We start from the raw sequence: 26,208 nt of genomic DNA on the forward strand, positions 1-26,208 counted from the left end.
GTCTCTGTGTCTTCACGTCTGCCAGTCTGTGGGAACTTTATTCCATTGGTTCTCAACCTTTCTTAGGCCGTGACCCCCAAAATAATCATATTTGAACTGGGGACCCCCCACCCTGACAAGCACTTGGAATTGTAGGAGTTGAGGCATTACATTTTGTTTGACTCGGTTCCACAGATAAATATTGTGAAAATAGAAAATACACAATTCTTATAGTATAGTTAGTTGTTTATCTTTGATGCAGTAATGGTCTTTTTTCTTTCTTTTCTTTTTTTTTTCATGTATTAAAAAGGTCTTGAACGTCCTTAAAATGTCACTTCACTGTCATCTGGGGAACCCCCACCAAATCATGTGGGGATTCTCTTGTCACCAGTTGCTGAAAAAAAAGAAAAGAAAGTACAACCTTTATTTCCTTGTTCTCTTTCTTACAACTGCTCACCTGTCCAGTTCTTTCTCATGAGATCATAGAGCAGATTGTAGGACATAAATGTGTTAGAAAATGAGGCTACAATTATGTCTAAAAAAAACATTTTATTTTTTCTTTGCATGTATTTAGGTAACAATTGATTGTATCTGTTTGTGAATTCAAACATTTCACTTGCATTGCAGCACAATGGTCAGTAGCCAGTTGTATGATAATATGATAATACTATTTTTCAAAGGACATACAAGGGATAAGATCTGATGTGCAGAGAAACAAGACTCAAGACATTTCTGTTTATCTTTTGTAAATGTTCAGTCATTGACAAATGCAGAATACGTTTTTGTTGCTGTTGAATTGTTATGAGTAGCCTATTGTTTGATTCTAATATGAATGTTCCCTCTTTCAAATGTTGGAAGGAACTCTGTTTCCCATTCCAAAATGAGGTAATATTTACCTCAGTGGTAACTTTCAAATACTGTAACAGAGAGGATCCATCATAACATGGGCAGTGTCAACATGACAGCTAATTTCACCCTCTTTTATAGTGTCTATTTTACCATGAATGTGTCATTTTACCCGCTCATGAGACGAGAATAATACAAGATGGTCACGTGGCACAGGCCAATGGTTTGAAATTCTATTAAGTTGACTAAGGATGTCTATTCTCTTTCATTCTTACTATTAGACTGGGTGTTATTTTTGATAGCCTGCTTTAGGCTTCTATTATTACCCACATGAAACCTATCCTCACATGTCTAGTCATCAACATTTTATATTTAATATAGAATTCTAAATAAAAGGGGGAAAAAACATTCTGTTTCAGTCATTTTATCTTCAAATGTATTTTTTTTTCTTTTTTGAAAACTTGTGAAATGTGATTCTGCATAATGAGTACTTTGTACTTTTGGAACTTTAAGTATATTTTGATGCCAATACTTTTGTACTTTTATGAATTCTGGACTTTTACTTGTAACAGAATTTCCACATTGCATTATTAATACTTTTACTAGGTAAAAGATTAGAGTACTTTTTCCACCACTGGCACGCACACGCACCACAACACAAAACAATAGTGTGTTGGAGGACAATGCATGGTGCACAGTGAACTGTCAGCAGCAGCACGGTTGGAATCAGGCTGTGGAATCAGGAAGTAAAAGTTCAGTTTCCAATCTCTGCCTGTCTGTCTGTTTCATTCTGCGTTGGGAGAGAGAGAAGAGAAATTACTTTAAAATGTGCGTCACTTAAGGTTTTACCGACGCGGTGAGTAAACTAAACAATTTGTAATGTGTGGGTTGCCTTAATGATATATATTACAGTACTACAACAGTGTGCAACAAGTTTTGGGCGTATTGTTCATGGGGTTTTCTCATGGTTTGTTGACACGTTGGAAAAGTGGCACAAAGTCTGTGCGATGCGTTTTCTACATTACACAGCTGACGTTTTTGGATTCATTCAGACAGGAGGAATCCCCTCAGTCTTATTGTCGCCAGTCCTCATAGTTTATGACTGTAATGTTTCACTGCGTGTCATTAAATAACAAGCAATATGTTTTGTTGTCAAACCTGTGTGATTTCGTGCGTATCTGCGCGCGAGCGTATGTACCACTGAATAATAATGGTAAGAAAAAATGAGTCACGTCTGTTTCAGCTTTCGTGCTTCTCAGTTGTCCAGTGGTAGTGTTGCTCTGCATGGCTCCATTGCAACCAGCATTGCATTTGTCTAGTCGTGGAAAAAGTATTCACATTCTTTACTTTAAGTAAACGTATCAATACTGCAATATAGAAATACAGATGTAGAAATATAGAAAGTCCGGAATTCAAAAATTACTTGAATAAAAGTACAAAAGTATTGGTATCAAAAATGTACTTAAAGTACCAAAAGTGGAACTCATTATGCAGAAACGTCCCATATATCACAAGTTTTCAAATTTATAAAAATCTTTTGAAAATAGCAGATCTACAAGCTCACAATGCATGCATTGTTGTGAGCTTGTAGATCGGCTATTTTCAAATGACCGAAATGCATATAGGGTTGTGAGTAGTAGTGAGTAGTATATGTTTTGTAATAATAATCCAAATCTACAAAGTAACTAGTAACAAAGGTTTTCAAATAATTGTTGTGGAGTAAAAGTACAATATTTGTCTCTGAGATGTAGTGGAGTAGAAGTAAAAGTACTGAAAATTGGAAATACTCCAGTAAAGTAAAAAATACCTCAGAATTGTACTCAAGTACAGTACTTGAGTAAATTTATTGTGTTACTTTACACCACTGCATTTGTCATTAGAGGTGTACAGTAAAATAGTTTACTAATATTGTATTGTGTATCTGTATCCCCCTTCTTCCTAATGCATTATTTGTTTATACAGTAGGCCAACTGATCAATGACCCCCTCATCTAAACAAATCACACCCTGTGTGAAGGAAGCGGGGCTTAACTCATTTCAGTTCGTCCCTATTGGAGTCCACTTACCAAATTTGTACTTGGTAGCATGCTGCAAACTGGAATGATGGTTGTTTAAAGCCCAGCCAATGGGCAGACAGAGGGGGCGGGGCTTACGTAAGTACAGTTCGTCCCTATTGGTGGTTTTAGTCCATGTACAAAATTTGTACTCCGTAGCATGCTGCGAACTTGAGTTATGGCTGTTTAAAGGCCAGCCAATGGGAAGACAGAGGGGGCGGGGCTTCAGCAATTCATGCTCGTCCCTATTGGTGGTCTAAGTCCACATACCAAATTTGGACTTGGTGGCATGCTGCAAACTGGAGTTATAGCTGTTTAAAATCCCGTGCTCATCCCGTGCTCATACGGGCGGACGGACATAACATACGCTGGGGGTCCCTGGACCCCTCTTTGATAACTTCAGCAATTCATGCTCGTCCCTATTGGTGGTCTAAGTCCACATCCCAAATTTGGACTTGGTGGCATGCTGCAAACTGGAGTTATAGCTGTTTAAAATCCCGTGCGCATCCCGTGCTCATACGGGCGGACGGACATAACATACGCTGGGGGTCCCTGGACCCCTCTTTGATAACCAGTGGCACGTGTGGCCAATGAGAGGAGAGATGGCATAGGCAATCTCCAAGTCTGTGTGTGTGTGTGTGTGTGTGTGTGTGTGTGTGTGCGTGTGTTTGTATGTGTTGCTTCTTTGCCGTGCTCATCCCGTGCTCATAACATACGGACGGACGGACAGACGGACGCTCATACGGACAGAGTCAAACGTAGAGCGGTTGGCACCGCTAAAAATATAATCTCTGGGATGCCAATCAAGCTACACTATAAAATTCCCACTGAGAACCACTGAAGTAGGCTATTATCAGTGGTGTGGGAAGCCTATTGAGCCTCAGGTTAAAAGTCAATCTATAACATGTTTCCTGATTAAAGGCTGTTTAGTACTGTTATTATTGTGATTTAATCAGAAAGTCACACCTGATGGTTCACCACAAGCATTGTGTATAATATAGACATCATAGTAATATATACAAACAATTAACCTCTTCAAACTTTAACATCTGCTTACTTTAAAAACTCATTGCAACTGTCAGAAGTTCCTACCTTTAGACATTGATGAACTGTATTGTATTTCCCTTTGACATGAATATGTGCTTGATACTCACTCACTCACTCACTCACTCACTCACTCACTCACTCACTCACTAAACAAAGAAGTACACAACCCTTGGTCAAATATTTCTCCACTACAAGCTACAAAAGTTGGTCGGTCAAATTTGTTTGACTTAAAGTATTGGAGTACTTGATTTTAAGTATACTTTAGTATTTAAAAGTGAAATTTCTTTTCAACATCAACGCAATGCTGCTTTGTTTTCACAGTGCATTTAAAGAACCTCCTAACTCTTTGTTACAACTTGCTTGTAGAACATATAATTGCAATCGATTTGCCAAAAATAGCAGATCTGCATGTGAAGGCAACCTAACAACAAATAATTGCCAGTGAGGGATATGGTGTGAAGCTTTTCCAAACGTGTGGTGTTGACAGTAAATCAGGTTTTCTCTTGAGTGCATTTAAAATGTTTATTTGGATTTTGCAGGATGATGACAGCAAAACAAAAGCCGGGTGTTTAACTGATAACTAAACAACTAACTGTGATAAAGAAATAAACCGAAAATAACTCAAAACAAACTGAAAATAAACGAAAACACGCACGGTTGTCTGTACCCCGAAAAGAGTGCCCGCCTATGCCCAGGTCAATTCAGTAATATCACAGCACCTTCACATACAAATATAAACCACATCAAATTGGCTGCAACACTGCAGCTCACAACACATTGTGAGCTTGTAGATCTGCTATTTTTGCAGAGGAGATTAGGTGTAGACCTAAAAAAGCAGTCCAAGTGCAGTTGTAACTCAGGTCTGGTTTACTAAGAATAGAGGCTTTAAGTGGTTAAACACCCCCCCACCCTGTGTTCTGATGTGTGTGGATCAGAACCCATCAGAACACAGGGTGGGGGGGGGGGTGTTTCACCACTGTGTGTGTGAGTGAGAGAGGTTTTAAGATAAGCAGAGCTCACATCCGCTGACCTTGGACCTGTGATAGCTTGGGACTGTAAGAACATTTAAAGTAGAAGAGAAGTGTTATCGGGCTAAAAATGACTAGGAAAAAAAGCGCCCTTTGAGCGTTTGGCCCCGTCCTACCTGAAAGCCCCCCATACACACACACACGCTACCCCCATGTCGGGATAATACTATAAAATGTTTATGCAAATTAACAGGGGCAAAAGTAGCCTACCCAATAGTCAGACCCATGAGCGATATTTGTGCCAAGTTTGGAGGCAGTTAGGACTACTATTCTACTCTGGGACCCCGTCACCCCGGCCATGTTAAGATGAGATTATTATTTAGATGAGATAAAATGAGATTTATTATTTCACAGGTGACGAGTCACAAGACCTGAATGCGTCAAAACCGACCAATCAGAAACTCTTACTTTGGCATTACATGTACAGTATAAATGTGTTTGTGACTTAGGAGAGGGGAGCATTCTACATCTAGATTCTGTCTGATGTGGTTCTCAGTAGGAGCTACTATCAATAACCACTTAAATTATACTTCATTGACCGGAGTCCCTCAGGGGTCTATACTAGGCCCCCTCCTTTTTCACCTCTACACCAAATCTCTTTGCCAAAAATAGCCGATCTGTAAGTTCACAACACGTCGCATTGTGAAGTGTCGTTGCGGGCTTAAAGATTGTTAGCCCCCCAGAATAGGGACGCAAGGGTTCATGTGGTTAAGGATTGAAATATCATACTCTGGTCTCACTCTTTCTACTTTGTTGAAATGATTTCTAAAGAGTTTTAGGGCAGTGTGGGTGCAGAGTAGACAGTGGAATTGCAGTAGAAGCAGATTCATCGTAAAATAAAACAAAAAGTAAAACAATCAACCTACTTTAAAGTCACTGTTATACTTCTGTATAGCATTATAAATATTATAACACTGTTACAACACTGCTTTCAGTGATCTGAGGTGATGTCCTTGTCCACTCGGTTTAATAAAGGTATCTCCACATTTCAACTTTATTTATTATTAATGCCTTACTTCGTCGTACAAAAGTGTTGTGCAAAAGTAGCGAAAATAGTCGATCTGCAAATTCACAACACATCGCGATGTGACGCTTTGTGAGCTTGTAGATCGTCTAATTTCACTATTTCAGATTACACATCCTTTTTGTGAAACTGAAAGTCTTTGGGTTATTATAAATATTGAACCAATAAATAGTATTAACACTTGTGACTTAGTAATAACTACATCTATCTAGTTTTTGTTTTCCCATTTCCTGAAAATTGACAGTTTTGGACTTACAAGGTATAAGTTCATAAAAGGTATGTTGTTGTCCCAGCCCAACACCTCTTACTAACTGTAAGGTTGAAATAAAAAGGTCTTTCCCCTGCCTTTTCCTTGTGTATTATGTAGGCAGACAAGTTTCCGTTACACGTTTGTCTTTTCAAATCCCTTGCTGGATGTCGGAAAGAAAGCGAGTGGAATGGACAGGCAGAAGGAAAGAGAGTGAGAGAGATCAAAGAGTTTTTGTGGATGACAGAGGTTTACGTGTATTTATGTCTGTATGAGAGAGTGGAGACTTAAGTGAGAGCAATTTCTGTGGTATGATTAGCTCTGAAACCTGACTGATATGGGTCTGTAATTTCTAACTCCACAATATACATTTTGTCTTCTTCAGTAGGCCTGTCATCAGAAAAAACTCATGTTTCAAGTGATGTATTAATAATGTTGTGTTTGAAATACTACTGAATACCTTCTTAATGAGTATAGAATGAGCAGGATCAAGACAGTAAATTGGAATATGTGTGCGTAGCCATAACATTGATCTTCACTAATGTGTTTGCTGTGCAGGATGATGAATGATGTGCTGAGACACGTTTCACTGAGTCAAATCACTGGCAGAATCACGGTCCACTCCTTCAACCACCCTCTCCATCCTGCTCTGCCAGAAGACAAGGAGGAAGAGGCATGTCATACTGGTCTGTAGGCCTTTCCTTGGCCAACGGAGAGACACCCGTCACCATGGAGGAACAAACCGGTGAGAAATAAATCCTCATTATTTCCCCCTGCTTACTCAGTCCAGGGGCTGTAGTGTTCACAGGAGCTCCTGACATGATGCCACCCAGTCCTTTATCCCTGTCTTCAGGGTTCAGTTCAGTTCTCTTTTTCGAGTGCTTAATAATGGCACAATACGTATTACATGCCCTGATGTTGGTTTATTACTGGAGATGATTTAACTGTAAACCGAAACACGAGGCAGCAGAGCGTGTCTATGGTTGAGCGACGGATGTGCTTACAAAAATATAGGCTTAAGGAGAACTGAAAGTGTGTGTGTGTGTGTGTGTGTGTGTGTGTGTGTGTGTGTGTGTGTGTGTGTGTGTGTGTGTGTGTGTGTGTGTGTGTGTGTGTGTGTGTGTGTGTGTGTGTGTGTGTGTGTGTGTGTGTGTGTGTGTGTGTGTGTGTGTGTGTGTGTGTGTGTGTGTGATGGCCATAAGTATGCACTGTGTCTGTGTACATATGTGTGTTTGTGGCTCTGCTGACTGGAGAGAAAGTGAGAAAGCCATGTGTATGTTTACAGACAGACAAAAGGAGGACAGTGTGCAAATCTGAGACAAGGCTGCTTCCGGGCAGTCGGGTCGGCTCGAGGCCATCTGGTGCTGGACAGTACAGTAGCGCAGGGTACCAGTACCAGGGAGGGATCTCGGTCTCTTTCAGCCCCAAGAAGTGAAGTCATCCCTGGGTCCCAGTCAGTCAGTCTGTCCATCCATCTGTCTGTCCGTCCTCCCTCCCCTGGCAAACATGGAACAGACAGAGGAAAAAGAGTGCTACTGTAGCTTACACTCATTTGGGATGGACAGTCGGGACAGGGTTTAGCATCACTGCAGAGAGGGAAAGGGGTGGCGGTGGAGAGAGCGCAAGGGAGGGATGGAGAGAGAGAGAGAGAGAGAGAGAGACAGACAGACAGACAGACAGACAGACAGACAGACAGAGGCAAAGAGAAAGATAGTGAGATGATAATGGTGTGGCTCTCAAACAAAGGAGCAGCACCCCCACCTCTGCTCACTCACTCCTATCCCTCCCCTCCTCTCTATCTGTATCTCTTTTCTGAACACAGCCTGCCAGCCAGGCAGAGAGAGAGAGAGAGATAGGGAAAAGAGAGAGAGAGAGAGAGAGCGAGGAGAAGGAGGGAGGGACAGACAGACAGAGGAAAGGAGAGCAGTCAGCCAGGGAAAATGGCCATGCTGTTCTGGAGGGCTGAGGTCTGTGTTGTCGCAGGCTAAACACAGGGTGAATGAATATGATTAGAGAAAACACCGCAACTGTAATGTTAGTTGTAATGGATGGAGAGGAGGAGGAGGAGGAAAGAAGCGGATTTGTGTCATTATGAGCAGGTAGGAGATCAGACTATAGAGATGGGTTTCGGTCGTGTGTGTGTGTGTGTGTGTGTGTGTGTGTGTGTGTGTGTGTGTGTGTGTGTGTGTGTGTGTGTGTGTGTGTGTGTGTGTGTGTGTGTGTGTGTGTGTGTGTGTGTGTGTGTGTGTGACTGACTGAAGCCTTGTTTACTTTCTCTGCACGTAGAACAGAGAGCTCCCCGAGATTCCTGTGTACATGCTATATGACTGTGTGTTCAATAGCTAACCACTACTGAAATCAGCAGAATTACTGTACATTTCTTCCTGATTGAGTCTTGTCATTGACTAGTTGATGTGTAGCCTATGCCTTAATTCAAGTACTTTTAGTATGCTGTAGCCTCTGAGCCAAATGTGTTCATTTATTACTATTACACACTATTACTCTATTTTATTGGCCTCCATTAGATTGCTGCTGTGAAAAATGTAGTTGTTTTCAGATTATCAGGTTGCAGAGTAAATTGTCAAAGGCTTGCGTTGATTTAATCAGTGCCCTTTAGTAAAGAATGCCACCTTGAAAATGGAGTTGACTTACTGCACTTTGACCTGTCAACTTGGTGTTTGTTTGTTGTCCTCTTTGAGATTACACACGGTCAACGAAAGACTAGCTGTTTTGTCTCCAAGTATACCTTTTATTGATCGACAGACACTGAAAGCAAAGAATGACTGGAATTGTGTTGTGAAGATCAAGGTGCAATAGAAATTACTTTGAGAACTTCAGATGCAGCCTTTTCTCCATTTAAATATTAGACCTGTTTGTCAGCAATCATCTTATCTATAAAAATCACACCCTGTGTGAAGGAAGCGGTGCCTTTGGGGCGGGGCTTAACTCATTTCAGTTCGTCCCTATTGGTCGTCTGAGTCCACTTACCAAATTTTTACTTGGTAGCATGCTGCAAACTGGAATGATGGCTGTTTAAAGCCCAGCCAATGGGCAGACAGAGGGGGCGGGGCTTAAGTAATTACAGTTCGTCCCTATTGGTGGTTTTAGTCCATGTACAAAATTTGTACTCCCTAGCATGCTGCGAACTTGAGTTATGGCTGTTTAAAGGCCAGCCAATGGGAAGACAGAGGGGGCGGTGCTTCAGCAATTCATGCTCGTCCCTATTGGTGGTCTAAGTCCACATACCAAATTTGGAGTTGGTGGCATGCTGCAAACTGGAGTTATAGCTGTTTAAAATCCCGTGCTCATCCCGTGCTTAAATGGGCGGACGGACATAACATACGCTGGGGGTCCCTGGACCCCTCTTTGATAACTTCAGCAATTCATGCTCGTCCCTATTGGTGGTCTAAGTCCACATACCATATTTGGACTTGGTGGCATGCTGCAAACTGGAGTTATAGCTGTTTAAAATCCCGTGCTCATCCCGTGCTTAAACAGGCGGACGGACATAACATACGCTGGGGGTCCCTGGACCCCTCTTTGATAAGCAGTGGCACGTGTGGCCAATGAGAGGAGAGATGGCATAGGCAATCTCTGTGTGTGTGTGTGTGTGTGTGTGTGTGTGCGTGTGTTTGTATGTGTTGCTTCTTTGCCGTGCTCATCCCGTCCTCATACGGACGGACATACGGACAAAGTCAAGTGTAGAGCGGTTGGCACCGCTAAAAAGAAAATGATGTGACTGGTGGTGTAAGTCATCACAGAACATTACTTTAATATCAGTTGTTCTTTCCTTGAAGAAATCTTTTTTTCATGTCCATTATTTGTAAAAGACATTGGGGACTGTAGTAGCCGTATTTGTTGTTGTCCGAAATTGGATATTGAATTTTCAATTTAGGCATTTAGCAGACACTCTTATCCAAAGCGACTTAATGGTGTAAGATCGAAGTAAGCCGAGTATGAATCTAGTCTAGTCGACAAACAGGGTAAAATAGTCATACGAGTAGAGTGCAGAGAGAGCAATGTAACTAGGATACCAAGTAAACAATGAACCTAGCCTCTGTCCAAACAACATCTAAATAACATTCTTAACATTTGTGGTCAAGAAAAAAACTAAATAACAAAAACATGACAACAAGTAAACAGCATACTTGTTCTCCTTACATACATTACTCCTACCCCTGTAGGATAGGGGTAGGAAGATTTTTAGATTTTTTAAATGTACTTAATTACTTTTTATATACCATACTTCATACTAAAATAATCTTTTAGACTATACATTTTATCTTCAGTCTAAAGGCTAAATAAAAGTCATTCTGCACTTAACCTCCCAATAATGATCGTTTTCTTGATATCGACTAAAAGACTCACTTCCTTGTTATTCGATTTGGGAAAACGCCCTCCCTGGTTTTACTCTGCATCTTTGACGAGCCATGCTATATTCAACGGCCTATAACATATAACATAACGATCATACTGGAGATAAATATTCTGTGACTAGTCGAAAAGGTAGGGAAAACGAAAAATCGCTGGAAGTGGCTTAGCAAACAATGTTTTTTATCTGGCAGTCAAAGAGTTAATGCAGGGGCTCGGGTGATGCAATGGTAAACTTCCTGCCCACCACCATGAAGGTTGTGGGTTTGAATCCACTGTGCATCCGGCTTTGTCGAGCGTTTATTAGAAACAAAATTGGCCCGTGTTCGAGAAAGGGAATCCCGGGCAGGGAGGGTGATATTTGTCACTGCACGTAATCCTATGATCTGGGGCGGCACCTGTCAGCAGGGAGTGTTGGGCGGGAGGAGTAGGGCGAAGGCTCTACGTCCTCCCGGTGGGAGCTCCTCACTGGATAGGTAGGATAGTAGGATACAACAGCAGTGACGACACATAAATGTGTGTGGGGAGTAATCAATTGGCATAACGACTAAATTGGGAAGAAAAGGGGGTAAAAAGAAAAAAAAAAGATAGTTTAATGGAATTTATATTTCATTACACTATTTTCAAGATCTACATGAAGCTTTTTCATTCCAAACGTTTTGGTGTCTTTTCCCTGTTTTGTCCCCTTATCTTCATTTTGCTCATTAGTGAGCAGTTTTACTAAGCCATGTGTGCCATGTGGTCGATTCGCACAATCTATACTATGTATCAAATTAGACAAAAACAAATGTTTTGTTTTTATTAGACAGTAAACAAACACAGATATACCCTAATTAGATACCATATATTACATAATACCATACAACACTAAATTATGCAGACCACATATAATGCCATATTACTATACTTTAACATATATCAAATCATACTCTAATTAGAAGCCAGTTATTATATATCCTAATACACTATTGGACAGACACCATTTTACAAGGTCATTGTCTAATTAGAAATAAAATATAATGCCATATCACATCCAAAATCCAAAATATCCAAATTCACACCAGCGTCGTATTTCTGTCACGAATACGGCGAGGTCCAATCCAAAATCTATGGAGAAAATCGACCGGCGTGTTTTACCAGGGTTGAGCCAGCAAAAAGCGAAGCGTCAAAGTTGAGAAAACCTCCACTTTGATGCTTTGCACAGAGCAACAAACCAGTCAGACTACACTGATGTCTGAAATAAGCGTGGAGTAGGCATATACACTAGCCTGACACACAGCCTTAATTTTCATTTCGTTTCACGTGGCTAAGCAATTCAGGGGCTTGAGCCAGGCTACATATACACTTCACATAACAGAAAAAGGCTACTGTATGGAAGTAGCAACTAGAAGTTGTTAGTGTGAAATTAATCAAGATTGCACATGGGCTACTTATTGCTCAAAATGTATAATGTTTTGTTTAAATGTTGGTAATTGTGGTATGCATTCAGCATTCCATGTCTATAATGCATTATAAGCATACTTATAATGCCTTATAATTTGCTTATAACACTGTATGATTACTGTTATAAGAACTTCTAATGCTTTATAACAATTATCATGACACATTATCAAGTATCATACTACTTCATAATTACTCACTTACTCACTCATTAATCTCACACACTTACTTTCTATTGTTCGGCCAGGATCATCAGTGTATTATAATTCTCATAAAATTACATAATGACATACGGTAATAATCAGCCATACAGTATATCAGGAATAGAGAACAAGAGAGGCCTGTTTATTTGTATAGCTCATTTCATACACAAAGGCAATATAAAGTGCCAAAGTTCTAAGTTATGCCTTATGTAAAATAAGACATAAAAAGTAAAATTATAATAGAAGAAATATGGTAGAGAAATAAATCATCTAGGCAAAATGTTGTACAATTATATCAGATTTGTATCAATTATCATATTGTGAAAGAGGATGTTTACTTGTACTACATGTGTGATTTTAACTCACACACCAACAGGTACAAAACGTTGTCGTTCAGTATAGGTGCCGGTCTCTATTATGCAAGACCTTGTTGATTATTTTCTGCCTACAACACAGTACTCCATCAGAGCCAACAATATATACCGTAGAATTCACCATTATGCATAAAAAAGAAGCAGGTGTACACTACACTCACATTTTTACTAGATTGTGTGTGTGTGTGTGTGTGTGTGTGTGTGTGTGTGTGTGTGTGTGTGTGTGTGTGTGTGTGTGTGTGTGTGTGTGTGTGTGTGTGTGTGTGTGTGTGTGTGTGTGTGTGTGTGTGTGTGTGTGTGTGTGTGTGTGTGTGGGGGGGGGGGGGGGGGTTCTCTGTGATTGTGCAGGCTGCTGTAAAAGAGCACTAGTGCTCAGCACTAAATAAATAAACTATGTTATCCTAGATTTGGGGTGTCCGGGTGGCACAGGGGTTAAGTAACTGTGTGATTGTCTACCCCCTGAAAAAGAAGAAGGGTCCGCACAGGGCACACACTATGTTGAAACTCCCAATGATCGACTTTAATGGGATGGGTTGTCTTCCTCCCCAGACCAAAAGTGGGGCTTGACAGGGACTATACACAAAGAATAGTGGGAATTGGTGACTAAATTGGGGAGAAAATAAAAAATGACAGAGTTGAAATAGTAGTCTGAGTACTGGAAATTTGTTAGAACCATGTGGGACATAATAAATAAATGTTGCCTCAAGAATCAAGAAGGCTTTGATTCTTGATTCTTGATCACTGCCTCACTGTGTTTTGTCTATAACTAGTAGACCAGTCACGGATGACTCTCTACTACAGTAACCATCTCTCGAGGGTTTATAACCTAAAAGTAAATCAGAGATATATTTTAGCCCTTAAGTTGATTGATTGATGTCTTTATTGACAAGAATGCATATACATGGACACACGTTTTTTACATATCTGTCAAATGTATAAAGCACAAAAAAGCTTGAGAGATTATTTCCGTTGTGGTCCATGTGCAAATGTGAGTGCAAATGTGTGTGTAAACTGAGTGCCATGTGTTTGGGGGGCTGGGGTGGGGTTCAGGATTGATGGGGTCTGCTACTGTAGCTACTAGCTAAATGCGATCACACATCCAGTGGACATTTCTCAATAACTGCAGTAATGGAAAAACAAACCTTGGTAAGTGCTTGTGCAATATCAAACTCAAATAGGGAAAAAAATAAACTATCCCTTTAATATGTAGCTCTACACCACCACATAATTAGCTTTGGCTGTGTCCTTTGTTTGACTGCCAATAAAAAAAAGTGTATAGAAATCCAACCCTGTCTCTCTATTGGATCAGTGTTGAATCTCTACTGCAGATGCGAAATCTGATTTTAGATATTTTTTGAATGTGTGTGGTGTGGCACTAATCAAACATCTGATGATTGATGATTGGTCCTGGCCCATCTCTGTTACAGGATCCTCTCTGCTGTCAGATAAAAAGATCCATCAGTCCTTCTCAGTTGTCAAAAAACGAGTTTACCACCTCTCAACTGCTTAACTCCCCCTGCCCATTTGTACTGATTGGAAGAAGGAGGTTGTGAATGCATCCTCTCATTTGGTTGCTTTTAGCTTATGCATATATTTTCTTACCAGAAGGGTAGCACTTGCCTTCTGATCTCTGCACACATTAGGCATATGAAAGAGTATAGGGAGATGTTGCCTGATGAGATATGTGCTGTCTGTCTTGAGTGCCATACTCTTGCTTTGTCCTCTCAAGGTCTCGCCTCTAAACCGTTCCAGGCAGGGAGTCAGCCGTATTGATGCAGGCCAGGAGGCAGGAGGGCTTTGCTGCTGGTCTAATGGTTTCACTCCCTTAGGCTTTCTCAAATAGCCTTTACAGCCCAGTCAGACTCTCTCTCTCTGTCTCAATTATTCATAGATTCCCAAAATGCAAACGCAGGGACTTACAACTCAGACATACTGTACTCTGGCAGCAGCATGAATGGTTCAAGAAAACTAAAGAGGATTTAGCTAGTTAGATGGCTTAGATGGAGTGTACACTATATTAGGACACTTGAACTTAAAGCCCATTGTACAATGTCTTGCTTGTGTCATGGTGTAAAGATGTGCATTAAAATCAGGATAAGTAAATATAGCTTTCATCTATTCTATTTTGAAACAACAGTGAGTCCCAATATGTTCTACACTAGACACTACACTTAGATTGTACACCACCTAGACTGAGTATAGACACTCTTATTTTCAGAAGCTAAATAACAATGATCAATAGCGAACTGAGGGGAACAGCTACCTGGTTTGTTTACTTCTTTACTTAAGTTATATTTACTGTAATCTCTTTGATTTAAAGGAGAGCTTGACTGAATTTTAGCCTTAACATGCTTCAAATGGATTTTTTCTTTCTTGTTTTAATTTGTTACGCAGGTGAGATGGCAGAGTTTTGTTTGTCAGTATGAATGTAATTCATCAAAGTAGAGTGTATTTAAATTAGGACTGGGCAGTATATCAACATTATTTCGATATAATGATATGAGGCTTGATATTGTCTGGGATTTTGAATATCCTAATATTGTGATATGATACAAGTGTTTTAATTTTGAACATTTGTTTGAAAGAATGCATAAATAAATCGTCACAATACGATATTGTGCTATACAGTCTTTTGTACATATCACCCAGTCCTATTCTAATTCATGAAAACAGGAAATGGGAAAGGGAATTTCCTGCTCTGGAGACATGGAAACAATGGCATTAAGACGTGGCATTAAAGGTATGCTGCTGTTTGAAAAGTATGCTACATGTACAGTACATATGTACCTGTAACAGACTTACATACCCACTAAGTCAGTTTCAGGACAACAATATCAGATCCCCATAATGCTAGTATAAAGACAGTAAAATGCTACACTGTGGGATAATAAATAAACATGTAATCGGTAGGGCTTAACGCAGAGTTGGGTTTAACGCAGAGTCGACGGAGTCGTTTTATAAGGTCACAAAAACCTTATAAATCTGCTTGCGGGGGTGCGCAAGCAGCTAGCTGCTTTAAAGAGTAAACGCTGGACTTTTTTTAGGGTCTGTGTCCTTCATAACCTCGAAATGCTTCCAAACATGTTGTTTTCACTTTTCACCTTCGATATAACCACTCCTCCACTTCTTGCAACGCGTGCTTCTCCTGCTAGTTTACCGCAGTACTTCAACTTCATGATGCAAGTAACATTGTATTTATGCAATGTGGGGGGGTTAATAATGAATAAATATTGAATCGGTTTCTTCATAGGGAGGGACAGGTGTATTTTAAAACACTAAAGCTAAATCCGTAATGGTCTGGTAAATATTACATTTGCATGCATGTGTGAGTGTATGCATGCATGTGTAAATGTGTGCATGTACTGTATGCATTTCTGTACGTCTGTGTACGTAGGTGTGGTGGGATGATGTTTAAAAGGATATTGTAACATAGCCTACTGCAGTGTTTCCCCTATATGCATTAAGCAGTGGCGGGCCGCCACCCCTTAACCCATTAAGACCTGGAACGCATCTCTGTCACTTTAGATTTCTTTGGCTATTCAAAAATAGCAGATATACAAGCTCATAGCGCGGCACTTGTAGATTTGCTATTTTTGAATAATTTTTTTCAACAAAAAAAAAACGGATTTAGAAAACGTTTTTAAGAATTGCCTCAGGTCTTAATGGGTTAAATCTGGCCACCACAGTATGATTTTATAAAAAAAAAAAAGAAAATAATAATATATATATTATTTTTTAAATCATGGACATATCCGTGATTGGCAGGTAATGTGTTAAGTAATAAGTGTGAGTACTTCCTCCACCATTGTCTTTTTTGTTATGTATGACAGTTTGTCTATACTACTTGGTCTAATAAAAGTATATTTTCCTAAATCTGGAGACAATTCATATGTAAACTATACAGATATTTTCCTGCTCATTACTGTGCACAACACATGTACTATATAAGTCTTTGTGTTTGAGCACAAATATGCATTTTTGAGAACCCAAATATTTTCGGCTTGCACGCTTCGCGCGCACGCCACGCATCCTCCCCCACACCTTCAGCTTCTGGCTAGGGGAAACACTGTACTGTATTGTGCATAATAGATACATTTTGCAAGTTAAAGTGTATTTGCCACAGTGAGATGTGTGTGCTGTATTGGAATGGATTTTTATAAATTATACATTATTATAACATCACGTGTGTGTGTGTGTGTGTGTGTGTGTGTGTGTGTGTGTGTGTGTGCGTGTGCGTGCATACAGGATGGTCGATACTAAATGAAAGGGTTTTTGTTGTGTCATTCGACTGGAGGTTCACAGCAAAATCCAGTGTTCATATAAAGATTTGACTGTGTTCTCTGTTAATGAAACCAAACCTGTGAGTCCAGCTGTCACCTCCCACCCTGACTCTAATCCAGTCAGTTGTACTGTAGACCTTCATGAGAGCATGCTATAGCAGCGTGACCTAGTTCCGAGGCAGGCTCCATGGGTGCTGTTGAGTGTACTTGTATGCCTGCTCCCTGAACCTTTGATATGGAGAAGATGCTGAGGATCTCCGCTCCTGTGTCTCCTCCTCCCCTTCATATCCATCTCTCCCTCCCTTGCTTTACGTCTTACATGTTTAACCTTCCTCTCCTCTCCTTTCCTTGTCTCCTCTCCTATGCTGTGTTAGACCCTGTGGAGGAGAACATGGGAGCCAAGGCATCATTGGTGGGTGGTCCAGGCTCAGTGTTGGGTCCATCTCCCACCCTGGAGAACATACAGGCAGCATATGGAGACGGGGAGAAAGACACAGCCAGGGATCTGATCCAAAAGGCCTGCTGTGTGGATTGCAGCGCAGGGGCTCCCCGACTGGAGGGGGTGAGTGGACCAAAAACAACCCACTGTGGTGAAACTCTTTGCATCCTTATCGTCAGTTTTTAACTACATGAGCCCTAGCATTCCTATTTTGTGGCGAAAAGTTCAGATTTACATTTTTGGCAAAGAGATTTTGGAGTGTAGAGGGGAAAATGTAGTAGGTCTAGTATAGACCCATGGGGGAATCCAGTTAACTAAGTATATAGGGTTTAAGTGATTAAAACATACACAACTTGCTTCAAAAACTGACAGAATGTGTCTGTTAGATGCAGTGTGTGTTTACTTGATGATATTGCTTGGTGTTGTATTGCTGTTTATGTAAGTGGGTGTGTTTTCTTGTTTGGGAGCTCATCCCTCTCGGCCGTCAGGGGAGAGCTGGCCTACTTACTGTATCCCTGCTGATATTACCATATTATAATGTTGGCAAACCAGTATCACTGAACCACTTCCAATTTTTCAAATATCTTTCAAAAATGTAAAAAACAAAATAAATAATACAAATTCAGAATTCAGAAAATAGCCAATCTACAAGCTCACAACTCATTGCATTGACATGTTGTGAGTTTGTAGATCGGCTAGTTTTGCTAATCATCGTACGATGAAATACAGTATATAGGGCTTCAGTCGTTAAAAAGAGGAAGAGAAGTTTAGGTGCTTTGTCATCAAAATGGAAACCGGTCAATGTTGCCTGAGGCCCTCAATCCATATAGCTAGTTTAAGTTTGTAAAAATGGATCGTGGTCGCTATTAGTTACTGAATGATTGTGCTGTGTAATAGCACTCTGGTGTTGTTGGTTGGCTTCCATAGTTGGCTCAGTGCCACTCAGACGAGATTTGGTTTGAACTCCCTCTCCTGCTCTAAGAGCTTAACCTTGTTGCTTGCATGCCAACGGTCGTTTCAGGCCAGTTGGAGCATGGACCACAGTGGTGAAAAGCTGCCTTTTTAATTTGATATCCCATTTTCCTCATTCCAGTTTCCTGTCACTCAGTGTAATTTGTTGTATACTTATCTGTTATTAAGAAGGAAGAAAGAACATCTATGGAAGGAAGAAAAAACTACACGTTTGTGGATTTTTTTTTAAGCTTGTGTGCTAGTCACTATACATAATATCCACAGGTTTCTTGAGTAAGTGGGCCATAATGCTTGCCCTCAGCATTAGGAAATTAATGGATGCACCCTGAGCCTCAGAAAAAGGACATACACTCTAGGACACACTGTATGGAGATATACAACCACATTCTCATTTATATTGCAGATCAAATTATAGCAAAAAAGACAGATCCATGTAACTTGATATCCTTTGAACCTGAAGAACCAGTCCACCCAGACAATTTGCTTTCATTTTACCAGTGGAGAATCACAAACAGGATAAAAATAAGGCATGATAAAATTATATACTGCAACTTCAGGCTTCAAATTCTGGCACAATGAATCTAAATCCAGTTACAGCTTAGAAGTAGAGAAAGCAAATCCAGTTCAAAGCAATGCTTGACATTGACATATTATTGCAATAACTAGCTATTGGATCAGTTCCCACACTTGTTGGAAATTGTTGTACTATGTTCGAAAATGGTTTTGCGCACTCTGAGTCAATACTACTTGTGCTTTTCGTGAGATATTCGTCAACACTTTGAAACATTTGGTCAGTGTGGTAATGCAGTTCAGGTGACACTGTTATATGTCTCACTATTTATAACCAGTGAAGTGAATGTGAATTAGAATTTGTATCATTTTCTAACAATGGCTGCTGTTTATGAATCAAATACAGTCTCATTTTATTATTTTATATCGCCCTCATATTTTCTATTTGAAAATATAATTGTAGAGTGCTTTTAGAGTTAGTTTATTCAGTCATGGTTGTGCTGCCATCTAGTGTATAAAAAAACAATCGCAACGGTGGTGTAAGCAAATATTTAAGGCTGTTTTTTGCTTTAGTTCGATAGAGTGCAGAAACAGAAAGCTTAGGATAGAAAGAGGGGGTGAGAGATGCACAACACATGGCTCCAGCCAGAATCGACATGTACATGTTGCAACCATATGGTCGGCACACTATCCATTCACCCACTGGTGGTCCCTGGTTTAAGCACTTCTGATGTGCAGTATTTTGCCTTCTGAACAGCCCCGTTGACCATTGTATAGCAGGGTTTTTAAAATAATGTGTTTTCTAATAACTCAAGAGCTTTAATATAATATCAATGCCTTTTCCTGTTCCTGTAAAAACTGCAGTCTTAGGGTGTGTAATTGGATTATGTGTCAGACATAAACACATGTATTGATCCTGTGGAGAAAGCTCTCATTTGAGCCTACAGCAGTATGTGTTCAAATGCGAGAAGCTATTTTTACCGACAGCGACAATAAATAGGTGTTTAAGTCTATTTTGTTGTTGTCCTTAAACCTTGTCTTCTTGTGCTGTAGCTGCGTCTCTTGTGCGTGGCCACCCAACACGGTGACTTGGAGAGTGTGTGTTACCTTCTGCGAGAGGCCCGTATCCCCCTGCCCCAGGAGCCATCAGACAACAACCCTGCCATCCTGGCTGCTCACTACGGCCATGCCAACCTGGTCAAAGAACTGCTTGACTCTGTGCCTGGTAATTCTAATACTCGTAATGAGAAATATCAACATCACCACAACCATGCATTTAGTAAAGTCTTTGTATAGGAAGACATGTGCTGCACAGTGTAACTTGAGACGATCAGGTCAGACAAGCTAAATGATGGCAATGACAGCTACTCTTGCTAGTCAGATAAAAATCACCTCATCTGGGGTTCATACAAAGACACTTCTTTGGCTTCTGGTGCTATGAAAAGACAACAAAAGGAATATTTAACTGACACAAGGCTACAGACATACAGGCCAATATTATAGCGCAGAGTTGTCTAAGAAATGGTGAGCATGGGTCCGCAGTAGTCATCATGATGTAGCTTATTCAAGGCATTGTTTAGGAGAAAATGATGCGTAAGTAATACTGGAAGGTGCATAACTGCATTATAGCTTCTGTAGGCAGAGCTGTGCAATACAATACACAGCAGGTACGGTGATGTGGTTTTACAGTGGTCTGCAGTGACAATAATAGCATATTTGATAAACAAAGATATCCAGCATTAATCATGAATAAGTAATTAATTAGGCTACTGTTTAATGCAAATGTCTATCAGGATAGATTACTGTGTATTGCCCGCTCTGCTGTACTTCCTAAAAAGACTGCAGCTCATTAAAAATTCTGCAGCCAGAGTGCTCAATGGGATGGGAAATACATAGATCATTTCATTGGATCTTGAGTCTAATAGAAGTATTTGTACAAAGAAGTGTGTAGAAAGCTCTTTACAAAGCAGTTAATGGTTTAGCTACTGAATACATCATACATCATAGTAACTGCTGTAACAAGGTTGAAGAATAGAGGTTTGAAATGCTTTATTTTATGTGTTTTAATGTGAAGCACATTGAGTTTTATTCGTGGGAAATGTGCTGTACTGTATACAGTAAATTATTGTGCCTTGACTTGAGGTATCAAGAGGCATGTATTTATAGAGATCATGTACAGGCATTTCTCGATTTGTGTCCTTCATCTGTCATTTGTTTACACCTTGTATTTTGTATCGGCCTCTCTCTCTCCCTCTCTCCCTAAGGTCAGTGTCTGAGAGGTGACCTGTTGAACTGGATGTTGTCTACGGCATGTCAGCAGGGACATCTGGAGGTGGTGAGGCTGTTGGTCCACAGCTACAATGCAGATGCTGAAGACTGTGCCATTCGAAGTGATGACTTTGCTGTCATCACAGGGCTGCCACTTTACGCTGCTGCACGTACTGGTAGGGCACATGTGATTTGCCACCTAGTGATTGCCTTAAAAAACATTTTTTTGCAAATTCTTGACCATGTACACAACAAAATAATTATCCGCCCTCCCTGATACATTTTTAGGGGTCTTCAATGTTCCGCAGCAACAGTCAGTAAAAACTGACGTGTTTCAACCTATTGGTCTTCCTCAGCATTTTATTGAGAAACGCTGATGAAGACCAATAGGTAAAATGGATGCGTTTCAACCTACAGTATTGGTCTTCCACAGCATTTAATTGAGAAACGCTGAGGAAGACCAATAGGTTGAAACGTGTCTGTTTTTACTGACTGCTGCTGTGGAACATGAAATACTCCTAAAAAAGTATCTGTGAGTGTAGATAATTATTTTGTTGTCTTCAAAAACACATATCATTAGGTAGCCCGGCCTGTAACCTCACCCATCGTGCAACAGTTATTTTTGGGGGTATTTTCAAGCTTTCAGCAACAGTGGAGATGGCATGACAGAGAGATAGGGTAGGACATGCAGGAAAGGACCTCGGGTCGGATTCAAAACTGGGTCAACTGCACAAGGACTGAGCCTTAATGGTATTTGCTCTCTCTACCAGACATGCCCGGCAATGGGTGAGTTTACAGATGGGGCTAGTCATTATGTGTAAGTCCCAAGAGTTTCTGAACCAAAATATAAAAGTCCATTCATAGATTAGTCAATCATTGTTGGTCAGGGCCTTGTTGTGTAATTACACTAGAAAAATAATGTAGTCTATAGAGTATAATGATTTCAAAGCCCCCGTGCTTTTGAGGCCCTATCGTGGGACGGATCTATATCGAGGTTGCTCCTGCACACTTGCTTTGCTCGCCTGTGATTGTCCATAATTCATAGCACTATACGAGTCTAGTTATCTCCGCCAGGCCGGAACGGCAGAGAGACCGACAGAGATTATGTTTTTGCACCTGTCCGTCCGTCTGTTCGTGTGTGTCCGTCTGTGAACAGCTAATCTCAGGCACCGCTGGACTGATTGGATACTCCCAGTTGGCCTGTTTCATGGTCGTGCTATAACAGGCCGATTCACGTTTTGGCCTATAACTCTTGAACTGTAGGTCATACAGTCAAAATTGTTTCCCCCTGGATTCCTAGGATTATGACACAACCCCCATATAGGCCCTGGCCATTTGTGCCTGACTAGATTTTACGCCATATCACGTTTTCTTCAAAACACACTTTTTGCTACTACTTCTACAGATTTTGTCCAAAACTCACACAAATCAGTACACATTATCTATGGAGTCATGTGATGAAGTATCAGTCACATTTTTCATATTCCATTCCGATTGGTTATGATTGACTTGACCAAATGTTTGCTCAGATCCGGACAGATTCGGACAGATCCGTTCAAGACGGATCTGTCCGATTTTATTCATATTCCATCAACATTGCTGGCCCACAATAACCTACCTGACCTGGCGGAGACCTGTGCTCCGAGGAGCACGTTTTCTAGTTCTATTTGAAACGGATATAAGTTAACAGATGATGCCTGTTGCATGCCTGCCTCTGTTGCCTAATATATCTCAATGGACATTTGGACATAACAAGAGTGAGATGGAGGTCAATGGGAGTGGGCAGGGAGATGAGAGGAGAGTGTGCCAGTTAGTATCTTGTATCTACAGTGTAAATGCAGTTTACAGTATGTAGCAGAGTAGTCCGTCCATTCCTGAATCCCAGAACCTAAAAGACACATTTAACTTTATACTTAAAAGTGTGTCGACTGCCCATACATTTTATCCTGAGGGGCAACATATTCCAGTTTGAGGCTGCACTGAATTTAAAAGAACATTTACCCATATTAGTTTTGAACCACTCCTCTGAATGAGATTTGTGAGATACTCAGGGGCCTGTGGTTGTAAATGTTGTGGACCATGTTGAGCTGGAGTTGAACAAACCTAGCTTCCTGGCAGTGCTAATCTAATACGTTTATTCTGGGAAACCTGCAGTTTCTCCTTTAAAACTTTGGTCAGACCACCGTACCAAGAACAAATTGCATAATCAAAGCAACAAAGAACAAGAGAGTTGGCTAAAAGCTGAGTCTAAAAAAGGAGCCTTTCTGGCCAGCAATTTAATTCTGCCATTCACCTTGTTCATGGTCTTTAGAGCCATTGTTTCACCACTCTACCAGCTGTCCATGTAACAACGTAGATAGCTGGTTGAGGTTTTTGCGGCAAAGGTATGGCTCTTGAGGTCAAAGTTACGTGAGACCAATTAGCTTAGCCTAGGTTTGGACCCAAATATATTTTGTTTTGGCAATATGAAGAGATAATTGAGAGCATAAGACTTGATTTTTCTGAATTCCTCTCTGAGAGCGGCCTGTAGCTTATCGACATCCTTGTCAGAGGACAGGAAAGCAGAGTCATCAACATAAAGGAACAGATTGACAATGCAGGCAGTTTGAGGGTAATTTACTGTATAATATATAGATTAAAAAAGGGACCCTGGACACTCCCTTGTGGGACCCCACAAATCATTGGTAATGCAGGGGAAAGATGTCCATGGATGTCAGTCTTTTGGTCTCTATCTGAGAGATAGGAGATGAACCATTTGAGAAGTGCGACTTCCTAAAGCCCGATTGAAATTTATATTATAACTTTGTTATGGAGTTGTTGATATACTCATAAAGCTGCTCATGAATTACTTTTTCTAAGACCTTGGAAGTGACACTAAGAACTGCAATCGGCCTGTAATTAACAGGGTCTGGCCTATTGCCTCTGAAAAAGAGGATTATTTTGCCGTATTTCTTGTCATTTAGCACAATGCCATGCTCCAGACAAGTTAACCACCTTTGACTGATCGTCAAGTTACAGGGCTGAATGGTACTTTGTATGTGGGATCCCTGTCTATTTAACCCATTCAAACTGGGAAAGCATGACATTTTTGATTTTAGCTTTTAAAAAATAGCAGATATACAAGCTCATAGCGCGTCACTTCTTACCGTGCTATGAGCTTGTAGATCTGCTATTTTTGAAATATTTTAGAAATTTGTGCAAATCTTTCAATATATAAATATCTTTTCTCAAATCTTTGCTTCTGGTCGTCCGCGGCCAAAAACATATAATTTTGGGGGTCCTTGACATGAAAAGGTTTGAGCACCACTGATACAGCGACCGAAGTTTTGGATTTAGAAGACATTTGTAGAATCGGCCTCAGGTCTTAATGGGTTAACAGTGCAAATATCAACTGAGGGCATTTTGAATCTGTGTATCCTGTGTTTTTCATGGGCAGGTAATGAGGAGATAGCGTGGTTCCTGCTCCAGAATGGTGCAGGTTTCTCATCATACACTCTAATGGACCACCCTGCCTTCAGCAAACACCTCCTCAGACAGAAAATACAAGACACCTCCTCCTCCGACGCAGAGGCAGATCAGGTGCGTCTATACTGTACATGTCTGCCCATGTAATGTATCTGTACACATCTGGATGTATACGCAATACACATGTGCTTGCATTTATGCAGTGACTCAATAATATTGAGTCGGTGCATAAATACAAGCACACTGTGCACAATATTGAGACGGCACACTTTATACTGTATTACATGTGTGCTGTATACTGTATCTACATGTTTTATTTCTCCCACTTTTGTCTTCATTCTTTGCTGCAAACATAATCTTAATATACATCCCCCTACACACACAGGGTGTCAGTGTGTGCTGGAGTGGTCTGAAGTTGCCGTGGCTGGAGCTGGACTGGTTCATGGAAATGTCATCTCGTATCACCCACCTAGACCTGTCGTCTAACAGCCTGGGTGCCCTTCCCTCTGTGGTACCATGGGGATTAATCAGACTGCAGTCCTTAGACCTCTCCAACAACCTGCTCAGAGAGCTGCCTCCTGCAAACACCTCCCTGGAGGTTATCTGTACAAGGTAAACCCTCAGTACTCAACTGAGCGATAAGACGCTCATTATTCTCAGAAAGCAAGGAAAATGTAACCACTTAAACCCTACGTATATACTTCGTTGACTGGGGTCCACCGGGGGTCTATACTTGGACCCTTCCTTTTTCTCTCAACACCAAATCTCTTCGGGGGAAATAGTCGACCTACAACCCCGCCATTTGTCGTTTTGCAATGCGTTGTGAGCTTTTTGCTGAATGTTCGCCCCCCCCAGAATAGGGACTGGGACGCTAGTGAATGTGCTAAGATGATAAAAAGAAATAGGACAGGAAGTTGAGATTGTGCCATAAACGGAGTAAATCCAAAGTCTGTCGTCTGGTGAGGAAGTTGTCATCCTCTGTTTCATGCAGTTCATGCATTGCAATGTTTGAATAGTAATATTGATTCATTTATGTTCTGTATTGTTTGGCCCATTAGAGCTTAGCAGATGTGCATTAAGTCTCTCTCTCTCTCTTATACTACGTCTCTCTGTTTTTGTTTATCTTCTTTTCCGTTCCCTCTCTTTTAGTTTACGACAGTTGATTCTTTCTCAAAACCAACTGACCACGTTGCCCACTGGATTGCTTCATCTCACCCAAATCCAGAGACTAATTGCTTCCAAGAACCAGCTCACCTCCCTGTTTGACATCCCTGATGGTATGTTCTGAGCCTTATTGCACTACTACTATGTAAATATAAATTGCTCCCTTAAAGGGAGAGTAAGTGATTTGTTTTTGTAAAAGCAAAATAGGGTTTCTTCAGTAACAGGGCTCTCCCCATCTCTCCAGCTCTTTAGTGAACACCAAGTACATTTTCAGGTTGTGATGCAAATTTCATCTATTCAGGAGAGAGAACCCCAAAATAAAAACGCATTGGATAAAATTGGTATCCCAACCTGATAATGTTTTCTATTTACTAAATAGATGGGGAGACCCCTGTTACTGAACAAGCACTAGTAATGATATCATGCTATGACAATATAGAGCTTTTCAACATTTAAAAATATCACTTACCTCCCTTTAAATTAAGGACCATATTCATT

The 26,208-nt window shown here is 40.6% G+C and overlaps 1 protein-coding gene across 1 annotated transcript in view; it reads left to right on the forward strand.

Moving 5' to 3' along the window:
* The first annotated feature begins 65 nt into the window (after positions 1-65).
* The window catches only part of lrrk1 (leucine-rich repeat kinase 1), a 66,591-nt gene continuing 40,448 nt past the window's right edge, over positions 66-26,208 (forward strand). The window contains exons 1-8 of the mRNA XM_084062348.1: positions 66-1,681; positions 6,783-6,969; positions 17,267-17,454; positions 19,867-20,038; positions 21,078-21,257; positions 24,518-24,660; positions 24,932-25,158; positions 25,696-25,823. Of these exons, the coding sequence (XP_083918474.1) occupies positions 6,900-6,969; positions 17,267-17,454; positions 19,867-20,038; positions 21,078-21,257; positions 24,518-24,660; positions 24,932-25,158; positions 25,696-25,823 (1,108 nt within the window). The 5' untranslated portion in view covers positions 66-1,681; positions 6,783-6,899. The remainder of the gene's footprint in view (positions 1,682-6,782; positions 6,970-17,266; positions 17,455-19,866; positions 20,039-21,077; positions 21,258-24,517; positions 24,661-24,931; positions 25,159-25,695; positions 25,824-26,208) is intronic.

This window comes from Gymnoscopelus microlampas (assembly GCF_963454915.1).
Source record: "Gymnoscopelus microlampas genome assembly, chromosome: 1".
Classification (NCBI taxonomy): domain Eukaryota; kingdom Metazoa; phylum Chordata; class Actinopteri; order Myctophiformes; family Myctophidae; genus Gymnoscopelus; species Gymnoscopelus microlampas.